Source organism: Lygodium microphyllum, chromosome 20 (assembly GCF_053477565.2).
Source record: "Lygodium microphyllum isolate KBCC chromosome 20, Lygodium_microphyllum_v1.1.10, whole genome shotgun sequence".
NCBI classification, from domain to species: Eukaryota; Viridiplantae; Streptophyta; class Polypodiopsida; order Schizaeales; family Lygodiaceae; genus Lygodium; species Lygodium microphyllum.
The window spans coordinates 69,775,543-69,792,515 of NC_141154.1; the positions used below are offsets into that span (position 1 = coordinate 69,775,543).

Sequence of the window (16,973 nt, forward strand, 5' to 3'; positions counted from 1 at the left end):
AAACAACAGAAGAGGAACACAGAAGTGGCAGAAATACTTGAAGAATTCAAAGATGTAATGCCAACCGAACTACCCAAGGGTCTACCACCCAGACGAGATGTGGATCACAAGATTGAGTTGATTCCAGGGTCCTCTCCACCGGCCCGAGCTCCCTATCGCATGAACCACACTGAGCTCATGGAATTGAAGAAGCAACTACATGAACTAGACGAACAAGGATTCATCCGCCCTAGCAAATCCCCCTTTGGTGCTCCAGTGTTGTTTGTAAAGAAGAAGGATGGGGGACTTAGACTCTGTGTAGATTATAGGGCTCTTAACAAAATCACCATAAAGAACAAATACCCTATGCCCCTAGTGGAAGACCTCTTAGATAGACTGCATGGGGCCAAGCACTTCAGTCGGATTGACCTTAGATCAGGATACCACCAAATCCGCATAGCCGAAGAAGATATCCCAAAGACAGCCTTCCGTACCCGATATGGTAGTTTTGAGTGGTTAGTATTAGGATTCGGCCTAAGCAATGGGCCAGGCACATTTTGTGGCCTCATGGATGGAATTTTTAGATCGGAGATAGATATCTTTGTCATTATCTACATAGATGACCTCCTAGTCTACAGCAAGACCTTAGAAGAGCACAAGCAACACTTACGCCAAGTTTTTGAGAAACTGCGGCAACATCAGTTATACGCCAAGCTGGAAAAATGTGAATTCGCAGTGAAAGAATTGGAGTTCCTAGGCTTTATTGTAGGAGCAGATGGAATCAAAGTGGACCCTAAGAAAGTGGAAGCTATCCAAAAATGGCCTATATTGAAAACTATAAGAGAAGTGAGGGAGTTCTTAGGCTTCATAGTATTTTGTCGAAGATTCATCAAAGATTACAGTCTCATCACTGCCCCCCTCTCCCACCTCACCAAAGAAGACCACTAGTTTACATGGGGGAACGCGCAACAAGAAGCCTTTGAGCAGATGAAGAAGTGCATGAGCCAAACTCCCATCCTAAGGGTGCCGAACTTCACCAGACCCTTTGAAATCTCTACAGATGCATCTGACTATGGCATAGGGGGTGTACTGGTCCAAGAGAGGCACCCCATTGCGTATGAGTCAAAGAAATTTACGGATGCTGAAACAAGGTGGAGCACACATGAGAAGGAAATGTTGGCAGTCATCCATTGCCTTAGAAAATGGAAGCACTATGTTCAAGACAAGCATACAATAGTCTTCACCGACAATATCTCCCTCAAATACTTCCAATCCCAACCCAAGTTATCAGCAAAGCAAGCCCGCTGGCTAGACTTCCTAGCCGAATTTGACCTGGAAATTAAGCACAAGCCCGGCTCTATTAGCAAAATAGCAGATGCCTTGAGCCGGAAAGCTGACCTGAAAGCTATCAGTGTTGTCAGCAGCAACTTCATAGAACTTGTCAAAGAGGCCCTAGAACAAGATCAAGACATGCACAAGATAATCCAAGATGTGGAAGCAGAGAAGACCCCCCATGGAATGTACACTTTAGAAGAGGGTATTCTATTTTTAGGCAAAAGATTGTATATCCCCAACAATGTGGAATTAAAGAAACTCATCCTACATGAGATACATGACAGCAAGATTGAAGGCCACAAAGGGCAAAGCAAAACCTTGGAGGCCCTTAGGAAGCAGTTCTTTTGGCCGAACATGAAGGAAGAAGTGATAGACCACATCAAAACTTGCCCCACTTGCCAAATGGTCAAAGCACCCACATCAAGACCAGCCGGACTACTACAACCATTACTAGTACCTAACCGCCCATGGGATGTCATCAGCATGAACTTCATTGTGGAACTACCGGAGTCCCATGGGTACACAATCATCTTTGTAGTGGTGGACTATTTTTCCAAACAGGCCCACTTCATCCCGGCCAAACCGCCACTGAATGCCAAGGAGGTAGCACGCCTCTTCTTCACCCATGTATTCAAATTGCATGGCTTACCACTGGCCATTGTATCAGATAGAGATGGAAGATTCATGAGCGACATGTGGAAGGAACTCTTCAAGACTTTGGAAACCCAACTGAGATTCTCATCATCCTTCCACCCGGAGACAGATGGACAGATCGAACGAGTCAACCAAGGCATCGAAGATTACCTCCGTAGCTATGCTAGAGTGGATCAGAAAGATTGGGCCTTGTACCTTGATGTCTTGGAATTTCACTATAATAGCTCCATCCACTCGGCTACAGGATACACTCCCTTTGAGTTAGCCACAGGAAAAGAGGTCATCACACCACTGGCCTTAGCATCCGGAGCGGCCAAAGCGGAGGATCAAGATGCAGAAGAATTCTTGAAGAAATGGAGAGATCGTAATGCAGCAGCTAAGCAAAGTCTCGAGCGGAGCAAGATAACAATGACAAAGCAAGCAAACAAGAAGAGAAAGGCTGTACTATTCGCCAAAGGAGACATGGTCCTAGTTAGCTCTAAGAATATGTCACTTCCCAAAAACATGACCCCAAAGTTCAATCACCGCTACTATGGACCCTACCGAATCACTCAAGTGCTGAATGAAGTCACTTACAAGCTGGACCTGCCAGACAGTGTTTGTGTTCATAATGCATTTCATGCCCGTCTTTTGCGCAGGTTCTATCCCGACAACCAATGGGGACGGCGCGTACCAATGCTCCATTCCAATGGTCCCTTCGAAGTAGAAGTATTCCTTCGACGCCGGGAACAAAGAGGCTTCCCCGAATACCTCACCAAGTGGCGCGGGCGTCCACTCAAGGAGGCCACTTGGATCTCAGAAGCGGAGGCCCGTGAACGCGGAAAGGATGCCTTCGCCCTTTGGCTCGAGGAGAACCCCCCTGCTCCTTCTACCGACCCTTGAGCCGCCCCAACACTCCAACAAATAATGCGGTTCTCAATCATAGACCTCAAATGTGCCTCCACTCCTCAAATGTAATCGAGTCGAGGGTGGACTCACATGGTAGCAATCATCACAAATAACTCCATCAAAAAAGAAAAAAAGCCCCAATGCCTTAGTGCGGCAGACACTGGCCAGTCTGATAGTGTAGATTGTGTTAAGACCCTGCGGTCCCTTTAGACCGGCAGACACTGACCAGCTTGCTAGGAAAAGCTGCGTTAAGACCCCGGATGAGTCAAATAACAAACGCTACCCTTAGATTGCTGAGGTCAGCAATCTAGATAAGCGGGGGTGAGTGTAAGGGCTTTGTAGCTATACCATGCCGTTGCTACCGATTGCACCTATATAGGGAGTAGTAGTGACTCAAAGCCCTGCCTTGTTTCCACTCTACGTGTGATTCCCTATGCCCAGTGGTGAACCCTCTTATGTGCGGCGTCACGAGGGTGTAGTCCTGGGATGTGTCTATGTTATCACGCTTTTGGATTGAATAATAAAAGAGTATACCTTGAGCTCATATCGTGTTACCTTTCTGTGCCGTGTTGAGTGCGTAACGAGTGCAGGTTTCTCTCACACACACACACACGCACCCACCCCACCCCCCGTCCCGCGCTAAACCCAACAAAAAAAAATGGGAAAAATTCAAAAACCCAGATAACAAATGTTTTCAGAATTTCCACAAAATTCAGGGGCATTTTGGGAAATCTCGCTCTCGCAGCCGCGCAGAGCCATGGCTGCTGCTGCGTGCATGCAGTCAGGCCCTTTGCGCATGCGGAGGGGGTTTCTTTTTTATACGCTGTTGCTCCTCTGCACGTGCGAATCCTCCACACGTGCGGACTATGGTGGCCGCCGCGAATACATCGAGCTCAAGGACGGGCCCCCTGGCGTGGCCTGGGTTGTGCAGCTCTCCGACCTCCACGTCAGCTCTTATCATCCCAACAGATCCCTCACCCTCAAGCGCGTCGTGGGTCCTTTGCTTGCTCTCATCAACCCTGCCCTTGTTCTCATCACAGGAGACCTTACAGGTGAGCTCTATTTATTGTATCCAAGCTTGTTCCCTTAGAATGATACATGTATGTGACATGGCTTCATGACTGGCCGTCTCCAACGTGGTAGCACCGATGCTTAAAGCTTATGAGTATACTGAACCCATATCTGACATGTCTCAACGACTGGCCCTCTCCAAAATGGTGGCACAGATGCTTAAGGCTTGTGACTAGAGTGATGGGTCCATTAACAAGGCCCTAACTTTTGATGGCAAGACAAAACAAGGCATACTCCTGAATATTGAATATTGATTAGATGGCATGATATGATTTGCTACAAAGTCCCATACTACTAGCCTTCCAACAAGCCATAGTACCAGAAATATTGCTTAGATGGCATGATATGATTTGCTACAAAGTCGCATACTACTGGCCTTCTAATGCCATAGTACCAGAAATAGAATAAATCCAACAAGCATGATACGTTAATTGATATGGGACTCATTCAACGCGTCTTATTCTTGTGAGTCTAACCATATGCTCAAGTTTTGACTTCAAATGTTATCAACAAGATTAAAACATCTCAAAATTTCACATCCTCGTGATAGACCTTCCTCCTTCTTGCAATCATTCTCGATTACATTCCATTGTGCCAAAGGAAAAGCCTATTGCACTGGAATTTCCATAAGGCATCACAGTCACAACATTGCGCACTGTTGTCCAACCATGCTACATGCCCCGAACTTTTTGAAAAATTTCAGCTAGGATATGCATAATGTATGATTGAAAATCAGTCCAAAACTATTGCTAGAATCTCATTGGATGTATCCATAACTCATGTTTCTCAATTGTATTAACTATCAACCATAGAAAAGCATCAATTCAGCATAAACCACGGCTGAAACTATCAATGGCATTCACTAACATATTGTTGTCCATGAAGCCAGCTGTAAACCATTGAAAATTAAACATAATCTGATCACAAAGTGATTACTTGTTGATTTGAAAATTGATTATAAACTGCCACAAATGTGATCCCAAACTGATCACAAACTCATTGCAAAATCTGACCAGTAATCAATGCAAAAACTGATGTAAAATCGATCCCAAAAGTGATCCCAAATGGTTCTCAAACTGATAAAAAATTGAGCTAAAATTGATAAGAATTTTTGTCTTAAAATTGAGGCAAAATTCATGCAAAATTGATCGTAAGTTGATACAAAAGTATAGTTCTAGTGCTCGGGTGAAACTCATACTCATCTGCATACATCTCACAATGACTACTACACTAAGTAGTGATCTCATGGCAAACATACTGTTAGCGCAGTACCTTGGATGCACGCTAAATATATCCGAGATTCACTACATACGAGAGCTGTCGACAATTGGTGGAGTGAAAGTACTATTTCCCCCTTGAGCATCAATCAATATTGCTCTGCTGAACCTGACTGAGTCCGAACTAAAGTCCACTCTAATTGAAAAGCATCTAGATAAAGTTGCAAGTACTGAGGATAGTTTGCCAAGTTATCCTCTTCTATCCATTTGGCATCCATTGGTGAATACTTTTGAAATTTCACTAAGTATCTCGTGAAAACTTTACCTTTGACATTTCTTTCTTTACGTGCCAAAATCTTTTTGGGTATCAAAATCTCATCCAACTTCTCAACCTCAAGCTGAATTTCATAGAAAGATCCATTGGCACATCACCATGAAAAGGCCTCAACAAATTGATATGAAAGATATTGTGTATTCGTCAATGTGGAGGTTATTTCAGCTGGTATGCCACATCGCAGATCTTCACCAACACCTAGAAGGGCCCATAGTATCTCATACTCAACTTCAGATACAATCTTTCTCTTCCTTTTATCATTTTTAGCCTTGTCTTTTCAAAATGCAGCAATATATAATCGCCCTTTGCAAATTGCAAAGCATGCATGCGAAGTGCATACTTTATCTTTGTGTAGTCTGTATTCAAGTTTTTCACCTAATGGTCAGCCTCAAAGATCTTATCCTTAGTTTACAAGATAAGTGATACCTTCTTGCCACCCTCAACCACCTCAAATGGAGCTTTGCCAATGAAACTATGCATTGTGTTGTTGTAAGCAAACTCAACCAATGGTAAATACTATTTCCACCGTGTCTTGTGGTTTGAAACATAGCACTTTAAAAGATCCTAATATTGTGGAATTTGCTTTCTCAGATTGACCATCTGTTTGCGGATAGAAGGATGATGAGAATTTTAGCGTGATACTCATATTCTCAAACAACCCCTTCCAAAGGAAATTGGTTATCCAAGGGTCTTGATCACTACCGATCAACTCCGACATACCATAATACTTAACGATGTGTTGCAAAAACAATCGTGCCACATGATGAGTTTTTATTTTCTTCCTCACTATAATAAAACCATGATAAAAGAAATGCTGCACTGCCTTGAATGTGACATTAATGCCTCTATGTCCTGTATACAAAGGAGCATGACTTTCAGTGATAACTCTGGGCCTTAATTGCTTTGTGACACAGTCGTCCATGCATCATTAAAAATCCATCTCTTAGCATAAAGAGTTTATGCCTTTGGCCATTGCAAAGTTGATCATAAACATTAGCAAAGTTTAAATTAAGAATATATTGCTCTTTCATGGCATTCAACTCAGTGTGATAAATGATACTGACGGCTGAAATTTGTGGTTTACATGACAATGCATTAGCCATAACATTCTTTATACCATCAATATGTATAATTTAAAAATGAAACATATAGAGAAAATTTGTCCATCTCATATGCTTTTTCGACAACTTTGTCTACGTCAGAAAGTATCTCAAAGGTTGATGGTCTGGCTGCATGGAACTAGCCTATCTTCTCGGATAGGGTGGTTTAACCTGACTAAGCACTTAATTATAATAATCAGCAAATGAACATAAACTGAAATGCTCACTTTACCTTCATAAACTTGGAGAGTGGACACCTTGTTGGCTCCAAAACTGACGCCCCTTTCGGTATTTCTTTAAATTCAATTGCTAATGGATAAATTACAAGCCGAGATTTCACGATCTCCTTGGCTGATTCAAAAGCCCCCTTGCTGTTCCAATAATCAGCAAAGCATGCGGGCAAATTGCCCCTTGATTTTCACCCAAGACTTGCTCTAATGAAACCCCAACTGGTCAAATGTTGCCCCAAATTCACAATAGATGGGCTGGCATCTGAAATCCTCACAATTCCATGAATTTTCGATGCTGATTTCAGTGTACAATGCCTTTGACTGATGGCACAGGCCCCAAGGTGACTGCTAAACCCTAATTACTGCTGTAATTTAGGGTTTACAGCAGTAAACTTTCTGTTGTCCACCAAATTTGGCTGTACTTTGCTACCAATGGCTGAGAATTACTGAGAATGCTTGAGCAGAAGGGAGGAGATGAGAGAATGCTGTAGAGAGAGAGAAAATCAGCTGAAATGTATCTTTTGATTTGTAGCTCTGATGACAAATCTGATGGCACCAATAGCTTCAAAAGGGGGATAAAACATTAGCTCGGTTGGTGAGCCCTCCTCTTCTACCGCCGCCTCTCTTGAGGGGGAAGAGAAAACCTGCTGCTCCCTGTCTTGTCGCGGCGCGCGATTAGTCGTCGCCGCCTCTCAGAGCTAAATCTGATCACCTCCTCCCCCTCCACCAAGCTCAGAATGGCTGCAATTCAGCTTCCACCACCCTTCAACAGCCTTCTCCCTAGTTACATGGGAAAGTTTTGCCAAGTGGCAGCCTTTCTAATGCATTTTCAGTCATTAAATTAATTTTTCAGAATTAATTAATTTCAAAAATTAATTTCAGCTCTTTTGACCCTGCCCAAAATTAAACATGCCCATCTGTAATGAAATTGGCTAGGCCATTTGCAACTTGGAGTGGTTCCCAACCTCTGTTGACCCTTAGACTAGCATTAATTAATTAATTAATGCTAGTCCCTAGTGTCAACACTGACACTTAATGGCCAAAAAATTGTCCTAGGGTCCAACCCGGTACCGACTGACCACCAAAACCCAGTTGGCATAACTTAACACAACTTTTGGCTTTAACACCCACTGCATCCTCGGGGTCCTTGGCCCGTTCCCATGAAATAACTGCCATGTGTATCACATGTGCTAAACAACCTTGCACATTTGATTAATAACTTAATCAAATGTTACTAGCAAGATTAAAGCATCTCAAAATTTCACGTCCCTGTGAGATAGACCTCCCCCTTGAAAACCTTGCAATCGTCCTCGATTGCACTACATTGGGCCAAAGCAAAAGTATATTGCACTGGAATTTCAATTTGGTATGACAGTCACCACAACATTAGCCACAGTTGTCGAACCGTTGCATATGCGCAAAACTTATTGAAAATTTCCAGCCAGCAAAACATAATAGAAAACTGAAAAACAGTCCAAAAGTGTTGCTAGAAACCATTGGATGCATCCATAACTCATGTTTCTCAACCGTTCTGACTTCAAAACCACAGTAAAGCATATTCTCAGCATAAACTATGGCAGAAACTGTCAATGACATTTGTTTACATGTGGCTGTTCATGGAATCAGCTGTAAACCATTAAAAACTGAGCATGACTTGATCATAAACTGATCATGGATTGATATGAGAACTGATCACAAATGGCTGTAAATGTGACTCCAAACTGATCACAAGCTGACGGTAAAAAACTGATTAGAAATCATAAACGGTTCTCAAACTGATAAAAAACTGAGCTGAAACTAATCAGAAATTGATCTCAAAACTGAGGCAAAAACTCATGCCAAACTGGTCCAAAAACTCATGCATAAGTATAGTCTTAGAGCCGCGGTGACAACCATACTTATATACATGTATCTCACAGTGACTAGTACACCGAGTAGTGACCTCATGGTAGACATACTGTCAGCACAGTACCTTGGATGCATGCTGAATACATCCGAGATCCACTACATACGAGAGTTGTCCAAAACCGGTGGAGTGGAAGTGCTACCTCCCCCTTGAGCATCAGGCAATGCTTCGGACCCCCGCTCTGCTGAACTTAAGTAAGCCCGATCCAAAGTCGGCTCTAACTGAAAGGCATCGAGATAAAGTTGCAACAACTGAGGATGGTTTGCCAAGTCATCCTCTTCCATCCATTTTGCATCCATTGGTGAATAGCTTTGAAACTTCACCAAATATCTTCTGGAAACTTTACCTCTGACCTTCCTTTCCTTATGTGCCAAAATCTGCTCGGGTACCAAGATCTCATCTAGTTTCTCAACCTCTGGCTGAATTTCAGCAGATACATCTTCTGGCACATCACCACGAAAAGGTCTCAACAAACTGACACGAAAGACATTGTGTATCCGCCAATGTGGAGGTAATTTCAGCCGATATGCAACATCGCTAATCTTTTCCAACACTTGAAAGGGCCCATAGTATCTCATGCTTAACTTCGGATACAACCTCTCTCTTCCCTTCATCTTTTTCAGCCTTGCCTTTTCGAAATGCAGCAATGCATAATCACTCTCTACAAACGGCAAAGCATATCTATGGCAATTAGCTACCCGCTTCTCGCTGTCCACATATCCCTGTATGTGCAACCAAAGCTTTCCAATGAGTGGTGTGATAGGTTCTGCATGACCTTTACATGCCATTCCAACTTCCCCCATGGCTCCCATCTCATCCTCTTTGATGCCTAGATGGGCTGCCATGTCACTAGAGATGAAGTTTGCTCATGCACCATTATGAAAGAAGATCAATGCATGCTGATCTCTAATTTTGCCCCATGCTCTGCACAACTCAGTAGCATCATCATTGGGCTGATCACTAACAACATCGGGCACCAATCCCACTGATGTTTTGGGCCTTTTACCCTTAGGATCTTCGTGATTTTCAGATTTTGCAGCTTGCTGCCTATTGGGACAGTTCTTTGCAATATGACCCTTCTATTCACAAATAAAGCATTTATTTGCAGCCATCAATTCCCTACGTTGTGCCAATGTTTTCGAGCCCTTTCTTCGTTGTTTTGGCCTCTTTTCAGGCTGGTTTTCAGATATGCCACTTTTCTCAGCCTTAAATAACTTTTTATTCGGCTTCTCCCCACTCTCTTGGAAGCTCGAATCCTTTCCACGCAACAAAGCATTGGCTGTAGCAGCAGTCTCTATGAGCTAAGACATGCTAGACACGGTGGATTTTATGCAAAAATCCTTGATTCCTTTGGGCAGCCCACATATATATTTTTCCACTTGCTCGTGAAGGGGTACGGCATGATAAGAAGTGACGGGCAGCAATGATCCCAAAACTTCTTATTGTATTGCTCTAAATTCTTTCATTCCTTTGCATCAAGCTTGTTCCAAGCTGTCACGATGTCCACCTCAAAGGTACTAGTCAACCAATTCAATGCAAACATTTGCTTGAATTGTACCCATGTTGACGGTGCTCTACCTTGCATCAAGAGCGTGGACCACCACTGCAATGCATCCCCCTTCAAGAAAGTGGCTGCCTTTCGAATCTTAGAGGATTTGGTGAAGTTTCCCCCTGAATAGGCTGCATCAAACTGGTGAATGAAAGTCAAAGCTTTCAGCTTATCTTGTGCACCACTGAAGGACTCAAACTTTATTGCTTTTCCACCCTCATCATAGTCTTTTGCTTCCCCTTTGGGAGTCAAGTTGTCATACACTGGCTACTGCAAAAAGGGTGCATTTGTTGTATTTACATCATGATCAAGCCTAAATGAAGCATTTGCATGACCAATAGTCATTCCTTGAGCCCCATAAGCATTCGGGGGTGCAGACGCATTGCCAAACATTCCACTTTGTGCCCCAGGCATCAAGCCAATGCTACCATACATAGGGTTTTGCACATTTCCAGCCATACTCGAATACAATGGGCCTTGCACACCATGCATTGGCTGTTGTATACCATAGGGATTTGTGCCATGCATTCCCGTATGCGGCCCTTGGCCAACCACTGCATGAAAAATCGTGCTACCACCAATGTATCCTGGCTGCCCCATCATAGCATGTATGCTCCATTGTCCAAAATCCATTGGATTGACACTCCCAGAATGGCCTTGCATTTGTATTCCTTGCCTCATAGGTACCAACTGTTTAGCTTCATTGGCCTCTTTAGGAGCTTCAAGTGAAGGATTTGACACTACCTTCGGTGCACCTTGCTGTTCCGAAGGTGTAGAAGCTGACTTCTTCTTCTTACCCTTGCTGTCCTTCAGAGCATTTAAAAATCGGGTGAATTGAGGATCCTTTGCCAATTCAGCAAAGAGATTTGCTGCTATCCCCATCCGATTCTTGAACTGGTCATCAAATTCCTCTTCACTTTGCTGGTCATTTACCTCATGACTGCTTGAAGGCCCTGCATCTTACCCAACAACATTTTCAGCTTGTTGTCCATCATGAGAGCCTTGTCCAAGATTAGGCATTGCATTTCCTTCATTCCCATGAGAATGTCCATACTGAGAGGCATCATCACTGCTTGATTCCATCTCACTGTATGAAGACATGTTGCTGTAATTTCTCAGCTGAGCACAAAAATCAGCACTAGCACAAAGCTTTGGCTTGCAAGCAGGTGCCTCGGGCTCACCAAATCAAGAGATTGAGTGATTATCCCGGCAATGGAACCATGGAACCAACCTATCTTCTCGGATAGAGTGGTTTAACCTGATTAAGCACTCAATTACAGCAATCAGCAAATGAACATAAACTGAAATGCTCACTTTACCTTCATAAACTTGGACAGTGGACACCCTGTTGGCCCCAAAATTGGCACCCCTTTCGGTATTTCTTTAATCTCAATTGCTAATGGATAAATTACAAGTTGAGATTTCACGATCTCCTTGGCCGATTCAAAAGCCCCCTTGCTGTTCCAATAATCAGCAAAGCATTCGGGCAAATTTCCCCTTGATTTTCACCCATGACTTACTCTAATGGAACCCCAACTGGTCAAATGCTGCCCCAAATTCACAATAGATGGGATGGCATCTGAAATCCTCACAATTCCACGATCTTCCGGTGCTTATTTCCGCGTACAATGCCTTTGACTAATGGCATGGGCCCCAAGGTGGCTGCTAAGCCCTAATTATTGCTGTAATTTAGGGTTTACAGCAATAAACTCTCTGTTGTCCACCAAATTTGGCTGTACTCTGCTACCAATGGCTGAGAATTATTGAGAATGCTTGAGCATAGACTGGAGGAGATGAGAGAATGCTGTAGAGAGAGAGAAAATCAGCTGAAATGTATCTTTTGATTCGTAGCTCTGATGACAAATCTGATGGCACCAATAGCTTCAAAAGGGGGGTTAAACACCAACTCGGCTGGCGAGCCCTCCTCTTCTACCACTGCCTCTCTTGAGGCGGAAGAGAAAACCTGCTGCCCCCTGTCTTGTCGTGGTGCGCAATCAGTCATCGTCGCCTCTCACAGCCAAATCTGATCATCTCCTCCCCCTCCACCAAGCTCAGAATGGTTGCAATTCAACTTCCACCACCCTCCAACAGCCTTCTCCCTAGTTGCATGGGAAAGTTTTGCCAAGTGGCAGCCTTCCTTATGCATTTTCAGTCATTAAATTAAATTTTCAGAATTTATTAATTCTGAAAATTAATTTTAGCCCTTGTGACCCTGCCCAAAATTAAACATGCCCATCTGTAATGAAATTGGCTAGGCCATTTGCAACTTGGAGTGGTTTCCAACCTCTGTTGACCCTTAGACTAGCATTAATTAATTAATTAATGCTAGTCCCTAGTGTCAACACTGACACTTAATGGCCAAAAAATTGTCCTAGGGTTCAACCCGGCACGAACTGACCACCAAAACCCAGTTGCATAACTTAACACAACTTTTGCCTTTAACACCCACTGCATCCTCGGGGTCCTTGGCCCGTTCCCATGAAATAACTGCCATGTGCATCACATGTGTTAAACAACCTGGCACATTTGATTAATAACTTAATTAAATGTTACTAGCAAGATTAAAGCATCTCAAAATTTCACGTCCCCGTGACACTGCATTGTAAAATCAGCCTTCAACAAATAGTGTTTCAATATTACATCTAAGAACTCTTTCTCATAGATCTGCGATTTTTTTCCTGCACCGTGAAGAATTCTGCTCTCATAAGCCGCAACTCGGTTGTCTTGCATAATAACAGCCCCAATGTTGTTACCACATGCATCACACTAAACTAGAATGTCTTCCTCAGATCAAGCAACACAAGTACAAGATTTGAAGTAATCTGTTTCTTTAACTTTTCAAATGCTGAAATTTCCATTGCTGTCTATCTAAATGGCACATCTTTCTTTTGTAAAGCATACGATGGAGATGTAATTTTAGCAAACCTTTGCACATACTTCTTGTAGTAAGAACATAAATCCAAGAAGTTACGGATTTCATGCATATTTCTCAAAGGTGGCCATGATTGTATTACCTCAACATTTGTAGGGTCCATGCAAATACCATCAATAGATACAATATATTCCAAAAAGTGGATTTCATACAAAAAGAATTCACTTTTCTTATCATTGATAACAGTTCATTGAACACAATGTCCAAGTGTCTTCTATGCTCTGTCTCATTCTTTGAATAGGTAATCATGTCATCAAAGAAAATGCCCGCAAGTTCGCCGTGTGCGATCCATCATCTAATTAAAAGTGGCAAGAGCATTTGTAAGTCGAAAATACATAACAAGAAACCCATACAGTAGAAATTGCAAAATCCTCAAGCAACGTGCCAATGCACCATCTTGGGTTCATTTATGAACCCGGCTAGCACACCTACAACATAACATAAGTCCACATGAGTATTGAGAAGCTAGATCAAGGAGCCAATCAATTGCCCATAACAGGTAGCATCCACCAAAGGAGAATCGGAATGAACTATAGCGTTCCAATTCGGGTCCACAGGAGTTGTAAGAGACTTGCATCCCTCCATCTCACACGTAGTCAAGAGCTCATGTATATACTGCTGTTGGGAAAGAAAGATCCCCCTCGAAGTTTGATAGATCTCATGACCTAGAAAGAAATGAAGAAGTTCCATATTCGTTATCTCAAACTTCTCATGAAGTGTTGCCTTCGTCTACTCGACTATCTTGGCATGGCCACTTGTCATAATCAAGTCATCCACATAAAGGACAAACAACACACGACCTCCATATAAGGTATGAACATAAAGCTGGGAGTCGACCTTGGGACACCGATACCCTAATTTCTCTTGGAGGAACGAGTCAATCTTTTCATTCCAAGCACGAGGAGCGTGCTTAAGGCCATAGAGAGCCTTCTACAACGTGTACATCTTACCATTAGAAGAACCAAAGCTTGGAGGTTGCTCAACATAGATCTCCTTCTTCAACTCCCCATTCAAGAAGGTAGACTTCACATCCAATTGATAGATCGGCCATCTCCTATAGCGAGCTAAGGCAAGAATTGCATGAATAGTAGCTATCGGAGATGGAGGGGCAAAAGTATCATGGAAATCAATGCTTGGGCGTTGTGTAAAACCTTTAGCAACAAGGTGAGCCTTGCGCTTGTCCAAATGCCATCATTGCGGTACTTGGTCTTGAAGACCCATTTGACTCCAATGTTCATTGCCTTGCAAAGGCTTGTTAGGTTCTTGGGGAGAAGTCAAGATGTCTTGTCTTCTTGGGGATAACATTTAGCCAAAAGAAAATAAGGATGGTTGGAGCAAAAATAAAAGCAAGCAAGAATATAAAGAAAAATTTAGTGTTGCCTCACGTGAGCTTGGTAGGTTCTTTGTACCAAGATTGGATACCCTGTTTTCCTTCGATCATAATACGCTCAGCATCCTTCTTTTTACACATCCGAGTAGTAAGTAGTAGAAGAATAATAATGTAAAAACATGAAAAATATATGGTTTTAAGTGGACCAAGCTATAAGAGTCCTTGTCTAGTAGGAGTTCTTCGTCTAATGGAAGTGGGATGTAAAGAAAAATACCCTAACACAGAAACATAAACAGAAACCGTATGACAAAGCACAGACTGATAAAAAGAACATAGTTAGGGTTAGGGTTAGGGTTAGAGTAACTCAGAGACAGTGAACATAGTGAATAAATGAAATGATATGACTACTAATAATACGATGCTCATGTAGCAAACACACTATGCAGTGAATGAATACTGAACCTCGAACTTTTGCATCTCTAGGATCAGGGTAGGGGTAATGAGCTGGAGAGTGTTTCGTACTCCGAACGGATCCCGAATCGCAGCAAGGCAGCCTCCGGATGTCGGACACCAGCAAACGCAGTAGTGAGAAGTTGGATTTGATGCAGACAGCAGTGAGGAGAGAGAAAGACTAAAAACGGAGTCTGTAGGAGAGAGAAAGACTAAAAACGCAGGCAGGACAGCGTGCAGGAGAGAGAAAGACTAAAAACGGAGCTTGCAGGAGAGAGAAAGACTGAAAATGCAAGCAGGACAGCTTGCAGGAGAGGGAAAGACTAAAAACGGAGCATGCAGGAGAGAGAAAGACTGAAAACGCAGGTAGGACAGCTTGTAGGAGAGAGAGATTGAAAACGCAGGCAGGAGAGAAAATTATTAGGGTGGCAGCTGAAGCTTGCAAACGCAGCAGTTTGCTGGCGTGGCAGGCGGTACGATAGCAGTGCAGATGAACAACAGTCAGTCGCCAGGCAGAAACAGCAACAGTCAGCGTGTGGAGGGCTGGAAACAGATGCCAGACTGTAGGGAACAATGATGGACAGCAAGGGCTGGGATGTCCTCTGTGACGGGGGTGTGGGCAACAAGCTGGTAATACCTGAAACGTGCAAAAACGAGATTGTCAAAGAGTGAAGGGCTGGCTGCCAATTTATAGAAAATTAGGGTTTTAGATCCTCTCCCACTTAACTTTCTCGATCCGCTCCCCGTTTTAGGGTTTTGGCTAAAATAAGCCTAAAATAAGCATGTTTTGGGGTTGTTTAAGTGGCTAAGTGTATTTCTTAGCACAACACCTCCTCTCAGGCCCAAAATAAGGCGAGAAAAGTAGGCCAGCCTAAATTTTGATTTACCCTAAGGCGTCCCACCCTAAAGCAGCCAGGGCATCGGACAAAAGTTGCACGTCGGCTGCCCAGTGGCCTACCAAGACTACAGAGGCGATGGATATCTTACCAAGGGAGCCCAAGTGATCATCCCAGAGAGGTCAGGGCATCGGACCAAGGGTGGTCGTCGGCTGGCCAAGGGCCTACTAAGGCCTACAAATGCGGATGGAATCAATAATGGACTTGTTTGTTTTGTTTTATTTTGTTTTATTTTGTTTATTTTGTTTTTTTTTTGAAAAGTGTTTTGAAAATACATAAGTAATATAGGGGCAGTTGCCGATTAAGTGATAGATAGGAAAAGATAAAGAGAGTTTTAAACCCAAGTTATTCACAAAACTAGCAAGCCAATCCCTCGCACTGACGAGAATAAGTGCCTAAGGATGATAAAAGTGAGTGTATGTGCCAAGCATGTGTTGAATATGTGAGAGGCAAAAAAAACGGTAGGCTTTGCAAGATAAGCAAAGTACGCAAGCAAGCAAGGGTGGGAAAACTGCCTTTAGGAGAATTACCATGTGTTATGCCACAAATCTGGTGGATCTTAGAGTCGACCACTCCAAAAGACCGAAAAGGGATAAATGTGCACAGATGCATGTTGACATGAACAGAATGCCAATGCATAGGGTAATGCAAAGGGAGATGCAAGATGGCATGCTCATGCAATATGCTATGCGACGGTGCCACTGACACAGTGTCCTTGCAGGGAAAGTGTTCACTTGTCCAAGTGCCCTTTTACAATCAGGTCATCCTGATAGTGCGGATGAAGTTACAAATGCCCATAATACAATACAAAAGAATAAGTGAATGTAATGTCTAAAAAACTGTAAGCATCATCACTGTCACGATCAAGAGTAGGAGCCGCCCCCTCTCAAACTGGAAGGGAAAGCAAGAGGGAAGCACCCTCTCCCCGTCAAGCTGAAGAAGTAGGGGAGGGTGTACCCTAGCTGATCCTGGGTAGCAGGTACTGAAGAACCGGCCAGTTGACCGCTTTGATCAAGATATCTGCAAAATTATCTGATGAAGGCACAAATTCTAGGTGAATAGTGCCTAGCTCAACCTGCTCTCTAGAAAAGTGGAAGTGGAC

The 16,973-nt window shown here is 43.2% G+C and overlaps 1 protein-coding gene across 1 annotated transcript in view; it reads left to right on the forward strand.

The window, feature by feature from the left end:
* Positions 1-3,554: 3,554 nt before the first annotated feature.
* Positions 3,555-16,973, forward strand: part of LOC148019000 (putative metallophosphoesterase At3g03305) — a 58,098-nt gene continuing 44,679 nt past the window's right edge. Inside the window, exon 1 of the mRNA XM_087701518.1 lies at positions 3,555-3,908. Coding sequence (XP_087557644.1) covers positions 3,614-3,908 — 295 coding nt within the window. The 5' untranslated portion in view covers positions 3,555-3,613. The remainder of the gene's footprint in view (positions 3,909-16,973) is intronic.